This window comes from Gossypium arboreum, chromosome 11 (genome assembly GCF_025698485.1).
Source record: "Gossypium arboreum isolate Shixiya-1 chromosome 11, ASM2569848v2, whole genome shotgun sequence".
NCBI classification, from domain to species: Eukaryota; Viridiplantae; Streptophyta; class Magnoliopsida; order Malvales; family Malvaceae; genus Gossypium; species Gossypium arboreum.
The window spans coordinates 21,330,401-21,338,114 of record NC_069080.1 but is presented as its reverse complement, the minus strand read 5'-3'; the positions used below and the strand labels follow the sequence as shown (position 1 = coordinate 21,338,114).

At 36.8% G+C, this 7,714-nt stretch overlaps 2 protein-coding genes across 4 annotated transcripts; both read left to right on the top strand.

Moving 5' to 3' along the window:
• Nucleotides 1-1,716: 1,716 nt before the first annotated feature.
• LOC108473042 (receptor-like protein kinase FERONIA) lies at nt 1,717-3,291 on the top strand. The gene has a single exon (XM_017774606.2). It carries the CDS (start codon nt 1,894-1,896, stop codon nt 3,055-3,057), a length of 1,164 nt encoding a protein of 387 aa, XP_017630095.1. The 5' UTR covers nt 1,717-1,893; the 3' UTR covers nt 3,058-3,291.
• Nucleotides 3,292-4,120: 829 nt separating this feature from the next.
• On the top strand, nt 4,121-6,452 carry LOC108472689 (receptor-like protein kinase FERONIA). 3 transcript variants are annotated; one of them, XR_008274747.1, is made up of 2 exons: nt 4,121-5,806; nt 6,365-6,452. XR_008274747.1 is itself a non-coding variant. In XM_053022357.1 (1 exon), exon 1 carries the CDS (start codon nt 4,294-4,296, stop codon nt 4,918-4,920), a length of 627 nt encoding a protein of 208 aa, XP_052878317.1. In that variant the 5' UTR covers nt 4,121-4,293; the 3' UTR covers nt 4,921-6,062. The 3 variants fall into 3 exon arrangements, 1 of the variants encoding a protein (XP_052878317.1); XR_008274748.1 differs by lacking the exon at nt 6,365-6,452 and adding an exon at nt 6,081-6,274; XM_053022357.1 differs by lacking the exon at nt 6,365-6,452 and having other exon boundaries at nt 4,121-6,062.
• The last annotated feature ends 1,262 nt before the right edge of the window (nt 6,453-7,714 follow it).

The following is a 7,714-nucleotide window of genomic DNA, read 5'->3' as shown; positions in this document are numbered from 1 at the left end:
CAGCGGGTATGTGTTAAGAAGACGAAGATCCAACTTGAGTACTACCTCGGCCTCGTCCACGGCTTCTTCCACGAGTGGCTCTTGTACTCATATCGTATTATCCGATTACAAATTTTTATGCATTAATTCAATATTCCAGTGTTTATTACATATGTTTTATGAATCAGACAGTAGTTCAGAGTTTGTTTTCGCAGAATCGAAGTCTAGCTACAATTTCAGTCTCTTATCAGATTTTCCTATGGTTTCAATATCATCCTATCTAGAGTATCATAGCAGGATTTTAGTACAGACAGATAAGTCAGAAAAATATTCAGAAGAGTTCAGAGTAATACTTACAGGCTTGGGCCGGAGATTCGGAATGCCACCTTCTAAAGATCTAAATTTTGAAAATCAAGTTTTTCGCATTCTTTATAAAATTTTCGCTTTCAAAAATCTTTGTTTTTGTAAACCCATTTCACAGCCGAGTTGTTGTAACCTATGCTCTGATACCACTAAATGTAGCACCCCAAACCCGACCCAGAAGTTATGGCCGGATCTGGCATGCCACATCAAAAACGTTAAAAAAAAAATCCATTCTAAGTCCAGAAAATCGTACTTAATGTTCAAAAGATTAATTCATTAAGGGTTAAAGTGAATGGAAGCATGCACCGGTAGGAAACCGGAAAAGAGGTGGTGAGTCCATCGGATCGCTTAAGTACCAAGCTCCTTCGGATCCAATCCTGAGACATGCGTCTCGCCATTGCCACACCTTAACGTCATGGATATTTCTAGGAAACCGATTTGATTAAGTCATTTTAGGAAAAGTGATTAATTTTGGAAAATACTTTCATTGCGGAAGCTTTGCTTGTTGTCGTGTTATTTTGAAATCAACTATTGTTTTTGAAAACGCGCCCTAAAGCTATCCAGTTTCAACAGTTAAAATAAGTAATACCTATCTTAGTAATACATATTAAAACCATCAAAAATAAATAAGCGACCTTATTACATTTAAAAGCCCAAAACCTCAAACGTAATTAAAAGGATGTCCAGTTCACGGAAGAAAATCAAACTTTCGCAATGTGGCCACTCAAATTCCCTCACACTCCAAGCCCACTATGGTTGGGGATTTCTGCGTGGATGAAAATAAAAGGGTGAGTTTGGGAAACTCGTGTAAGGAAAACCCATTCAAAGCCCAAGTCACTCAAGCCTATTGGGGCCTAAGCCCATTCAGTAATAATGGTACTGGGCGAGCCCTTTTCAGATTATAATAAAGCTGGGCCTTAGCCCTTATTCAGAAACAAGATGGCCCATAGGCCCATTTCAAAATACATACAACATCAAGAAACATATGCAAGCCCATTTGGGAGACTACTCAACCCACCAACCACTACACTCCACCGTACCACCATACACTCCATGTGGGGAATAGCTCAACCCACCCAAATTTAACACTCCACATTGCAGCCTTCTTCGCTCGATTAACGATAAATTGAGGCAAAGCCTCCAGACGTGGACAAGCCACTTTCGATCTTCCTCCGTCAATATCCCATCCCATGCATCGATAATAACAACATGGCATGCAGTAAATAACAACAGTCAAGCATAATATTAAATAAATAAAACTAAAACTTTGGATAGTTTCTGACCTCTTCCAACGAAGCATCCAGGAAATTGAAAAATACTTGTGCATGATTGCGACGCCTAATATGCTAGTATTAGTATATTCTAACAAGCCAATTATGGGTTAGTGGGTAAAAAATTAGGAAAAGCTTGTGGCATCTCTATCGATCTACTTCAAGGCTCAAGCAACATCCATCCGGTGTAGGGCTTTTTCTTTTTCTCTTTCTCGTAAAGTACTGCTAGTGTTTCTTTATTCAACTGCTTAAATGTGAAAAACAAAAAAAGAAATCCCCTATGAAGTATCCTTTGTCGTCTCTTCTAACCTTCTTCGTTTCGAAGAAAAAAACCCCTCAATTACAAGGTTCAGAACTTCCGGAGGATATATGCCGTCAATTTTCACTAGCCGAGATCGAAGCCGCTACCAACAACTTCCACCCAGACTCCATTATTGGTATAGGTCGTTACGGGAGTCTTTATAAAGGAACTATCGATGATGGAACCGTTGTTGCTGTCAGGCGCTGCCGAAGCAGTTTAGGAGCAGTGAGAGAGTTACAAAATGAGGTACGATTGCTTTGCCAGTTGCGCCACCCACATCTCGTCTCCCTCATCGGCTTCTGCCTTGTGGAAAATGAACTGTTCGTTGTGTTAGAATACATGAGCAGAGGGTCACTCGCTGATTTTCTCTTTGGGATTGGGAAGGATTACGTTCCACTGTCTTGGAAACATAGGTTACACATATGTATCGGTGCAGCACGTGGATTACATTACCTGCACACCGGTGCCAAGCATGCTGTAATCCACCATGACATCAAGAGCTCAAACATACTTTTAGATGAAGAATGGTGTTGCAAACTTTCAGATTTTGGCTTGTCCAAACTGGGTCCTCCTAGCATGTCAAAAGCCTTGATAAGAAAGTATACATGTAGGCTTGTGGGAACTTATGGATATATGGCTCCAGAATATACCATGCATGGGGAACTGACCGAAAAATCCGACGTCTACTCATTTGGGGTCGTTTTGTTCGAAGTTCTTTATGGCAGAAGAAACTCCGATCGGACACTACCAGACAATCAAGGAAGTTTGCTTACTTGGGCCAAGGAATCCCTAAGGGAAGGAACCATTCATCATGCCATTGATCCGTACCTCAAGGGAAGGATAGCTCCAGAATGTTTGAACAAGTATTTGGAAATCGCTCCTAGTTGTGTCCACTGTAATGGAAATGAAAGGCCAGCAATGGGTGAGGTGGAGGTCACACTAGAACTTGCCTTGGAGCTGCAAGAGAGAGCAGATTCCGAAATGGAGAGCATCTATCCTTCTGGTGAGGGTATGTATGAAGAAGCATTGTTTTCTGCCTTTGTTAGGAATTTTGTGGGTCTTGGTAGCCATAATTATTCTAAATTTTATACTGACTTATCAAATTCAGATAGCAATAATGTTGAAAATGAACTTAGTTCTTGATGTTTTGGTGGGTTTAGGTGATGGTTGAGCTGATAGGTCAGTTTATTTATGCGTACAAGCAATGTTTTAATAGTCATTAGTGAGGTAGTTGAATATTTGATGATGTATTTTGACTATAAATGTATTGTTTTCATATTGAATGTATAAGCATATCAGTTGTGTAAAGCAGATTGCTTCCTTGCTGCACCTTTGTGAGCAAGTAAATTATATCAAGCTTCTTGCTCCTTTGTTCTATGTCTTGTTCTCTTCTTTTGCTGCTGTCAAAACCCTAACAAATAACCACAATAATAATAGTTAAATGCTTTGTCAGGATAGCAATTTCTGTTTAGATAGTCTGCTAATTCAATTCCCAAGCGTTCTTTCATTGTTGCATGACTTATCATGGATGGATTAACAATAGAGGGATGACCGGATGAGGACAGTGATTTATTTATCCGAGCTTATATTTATTGATCAGGTTTAGATCATATTGTGTTTATACTAAAATCATTGATTGAACTAACTATTGGTTTATGACGATAAATTGTTCATTAATTGAAGAATCCAAACTGAAAGAACTTTTGGCTCCAAAATGTAGACTTTCTCGGTTTGTATTGTGTTCTTGGAATGAAAATTACACAGGTAACACCTGGGAGTGGATAATGTCACTGTTATTACCTGCAAAGTAACAGGATTTTTCTCTTTCCTGGAAAAAATGTTTAATGAAACATTGAGCCCACCATGGGGAAATGTTTACTTGAATGAGAGCTCCTTGCTCACAAGCAAGTATTAAATAAACATGTTTCAATCAACTTCATAAAGTTTTTATTGATAGAAGAGATGGTAACTTGCTAATAATAAAAAAAGGGTTTGTAGAATGTAATTTCTGAAGAGTAACAGTATAAATAAACTCTGTGTTCTTGTTATGTTTAAGTTTATGCTTACGCATTTTGCCACTGCCTCAAACTAAGGTTCAAGTCATCATTTGAGGCTTAATGAAACTAGAAGACATAAAGGTCAACACATTTCCGCGTTCTGAATTAAATTGTCGTTTCATTCTGAAAAATAAGTTCTTTTCACACTGCAGAATTTTATCCACGAAGTTCAATCCTTTGACCCAATAATGGCACTTCCAGAAAGTTGGAAAGTAATGCTCAATCCCAAAATGTAATTCACATTTGAAATGAACAATGTAAGCTAATCTGAAGAAACTGTAATATTCAATCAAATCCAAACTTGCTTCCTTCATTTCTTGCAATGAAAAACCCTTTAAAATCCCTTCTACTTTTCTTCCACATTATTAATAAATCGCCTAACAATGCAAAGTTGGATAAAAGCAGGGGAAAAGGAAGGTCTCCAGGGAAGCAATGTTCAGCATTCCCAGAGGGACTATGCCGACAATTCTCACTTGAGGAGATTAAAGCTGCTATCAGCAGCTTCCGTGAAGACTTTCTCCTTGGTCGTGGTGGTTTTGGAGATCTATACGAAGGAATCATTGATGATGGGACTATGACAGTTAATATTGAGCGCTTTGGGCCATTTGGACTGCGAGGAGGTCGTGAATTCCGAACCGATGTGCAGTTACTGTGTCAGCTACGACACCCGAATCTTGTCTCTTTCATCGGATTCTGCGACGAAGAAGATGAAAAGCTTCTGGTTTATGAATATATAAGCAATGGTTCACTTGATAAACATCTTTATGGTAATCGTCCTAATGATCCACTCTCCCGGAAGCAGAGGCTAACGTTATGCAGTGGTGCAGCCCGTGGGTTGCATTACCTTCATTCAGGAGCAAAGCATTCGATAATCCATCGTAACATCAGTAGCCGAAACATTCTATTGGATGACGAATGGAATCCTAAGCTTTCCGATCTTAGCCTGTAAAAGATGAGCCAAGCTGGTTCTCCTACTGGCTCTTTGAACATCAAAATACCAGGTACCGTCGTTCATATGGATCCAGAGTGTTATATAACTGGCCGTATAACCAGAAAAACTGATGTTTACGCTTTTGGGATTGTTTTGTTTGAGGTGTTATGCGGAAGGAAGGCAATTGATCTAACATTGGAAGGGATTAAAAAAGGTTTTAACTTCTTGGGCTTGTAAATGTATCGAAAACGGGACTATCTATGACATCATTGATCCTTATTTGAAGAAGAAAATAGCCCCTCAATGTTTCAAGAAATTTGTGGAGATTGCCTATTGTTGTGTTTGCCAGACTGGTAAGGGACGACCTGAGATGGGGGAAGTAGAGATGGCGGTAGAGACCGCATTGGAGCTTCAGAAAATAGCTGATTCGGAGGAGAGCGTCGATCATCAAGGTGAATACGAGTATGAAGAACTGCTACCTTGTCTATTTGTCAAGAACAATATTCCTGATTATGGTGGAAACGTAGTGGAACAGGAATTTGATAGCTGTTCTGATGTACATAGCACGATTTCGGATTCGTTTCTAGATTCTGAAGTGATACAACTAGCAACGATATTGAATCAGGGATAAACAATGAGAAATCTATTACTGAAACTCTAATTCTTTACTTGTTCAATTAAAGGTGGGTGCCATTTGTTCATCCTTCAATAAAGATATGTATTCCACAATCAGAATTCTGCTCCGTCTAATCATTGCAATGAAGCTGGCTGGTCCTACATGGGAAATTTGGCAGAAAACAAGCAATTAGTGATTACTATATATGCTGTCCTAAGGCCTAAATTGGTTTCAGAGCAGCTATGGCGTTCAACTTTCAGAATTATATATGTTTAAAGTGATGTCCTGGTAAATCCTTTCTTAGATGGGACTACTCTTAGCACTCTTAGGACATTCCCCCCTTCTTTTTCTTATTCTATATTTCCTTTCCCAGTTAAATGAAAATAAGGTCTCCTTGCTCTGTAAATCTAAACACTGACATTAATTAGCTTCTTTGCTATAATCTGTTCATTAAATTGTGAGATATGGACGATGAATCGTGCAAATTCAAATATATGTGGATATTTTATTTGTTTTTTTTTTTTATGGATTCAGATTTATAGAATTCAATTTCCTTTTGCAGATAACTAGATTTAGATTTCTGAATCAGGTATGCTATCGTGGGTCATGGATTCGGATTTTTCCTTTTGCAGGGTAGATGTTCGATAAATTGTTTGAATGGGATTAATATTCTTTTGTAGATGTCTAGTAATAGTCAACTAAAGAGCAATCTTAGCCGAGTTTGGTTGTATGTTGAGTTGTCAAAGTTATTTGTTCAAAACCATTCCTTCTCTTGGTCGCATTTTGCAGTTCTTGCTTTGCTTAATTGAAATCATAGATTGCAAACTTACTTGATGTCTTTATTAGGCCGCTGCAGGCAAAGCAGAAAATTTTAGAATCCCAAAATTTGAGTAGCTCAAAGTGCACTCCCTATTGTGAGGATGAGGAGACCCATGCTGTCAAAAGGGCCACTCCAGGTAATAGAAGCATATTGTTTTGGTGAGGTTGACATGAAAGATTAAATGCTTTCAATTCTCTATCCAAGTATCATAGGAATCTGATATATTGCCTTAGTATGTGCTTAATACATGATCAGCATACCACCCATGACAAATAAGGACCTTATCCAATAGTTGATGCAACACCAACAACCACTCAAATCAAGAGAAGTTTTAATAGAAAGAGAAATAGATAACCCTAAATGACAAATCCGACAAAGAAATACCATTACAATGCAAATTACTTTTGAAATAATTAGTTTCGTCAAAGGATAGCAATTGAACGATTCAAGATGATTTTTTACTCACCCTAGTTCTGATCTAATTTTTATACATCTCGTTTTGAACTTGATTTTATTTAAAAATTTTGTCACTAATCTGATCACGCTATAACTTCTTTGATCTAGCTCTGAAATTTTAAATAATGGTTTATAATATGCTAATTTTTATAAAATTAAACCAAATATATTATAAAATTATGGAATTATAACAAAATATATGAAATAATACTTACAAAATTTAAATATAGGTTATAAATTCTTATAAAATTATGAAATTATAATTGAAATATAAAAACTATTTATAAAAATAAAAATAAAAAAAGTATTTTTCTAAATATATTAGAGTGGGTGGGAGTGAAATTTTCCTAAACCTGACACAAAAATTTACCTACTCTACTCTAAAACTCAATTTTCAAATTAAAAGAAAATTATTAAGATAATTGTAAGGATACTTTAGTGGGATTTGGTATGGTAACTAATTTGTATTTCAGCAAGCCTTAAACCACTATTTATTAAAGGCTTGACTTAGTTAGTACACTTTATTTTGTTCAATTAAAATTCTTTTGTGAGTGCATTTTGTAAGTAAAATATAAAAGTCATTTAGCTTTACAATTGAGTTTCATGAAAAATTTAGCAGAGAATAATATAAATATTAAAGGTTCTTAACCATGGTGAGTAGTATGACTTAAATCATCACCAGTACGTGGTTGAAGATTGTAGATTATCTCTTTGGGTAAAGCTCCTTAGACGTAGATGGAAACTGAATTGCGTAACCAATCTTTTTGTGTTATTGTTCTTCAATTGTTAGTTGCCCCAATGATAATTACTCATATAACTGCTCAAATGTTTTTCTCTAAAAAATTTTAAAAAGATGTTTAAATATATGACTAAAAAAATTGCTAAGTTGAGGTGTGGTGGTTGCTCACTTCATCCTTTAA

Coding starts and splice junctions, on each gene's coding strand:
- LOC108473042 (XM_017774606.2), top strand. CDS start 1,894: ATGAAGTATCCTTTGTCGTCTCTTCTAACCTTCTTCGTTTCGAAGAAA.
- LOC108472689 (XM_053022357.1), top strand. CDS start 4,294: ATGAAAAACCCTTTAAAATCCCTTCTACTTTTCTTCCACATTATTAAT.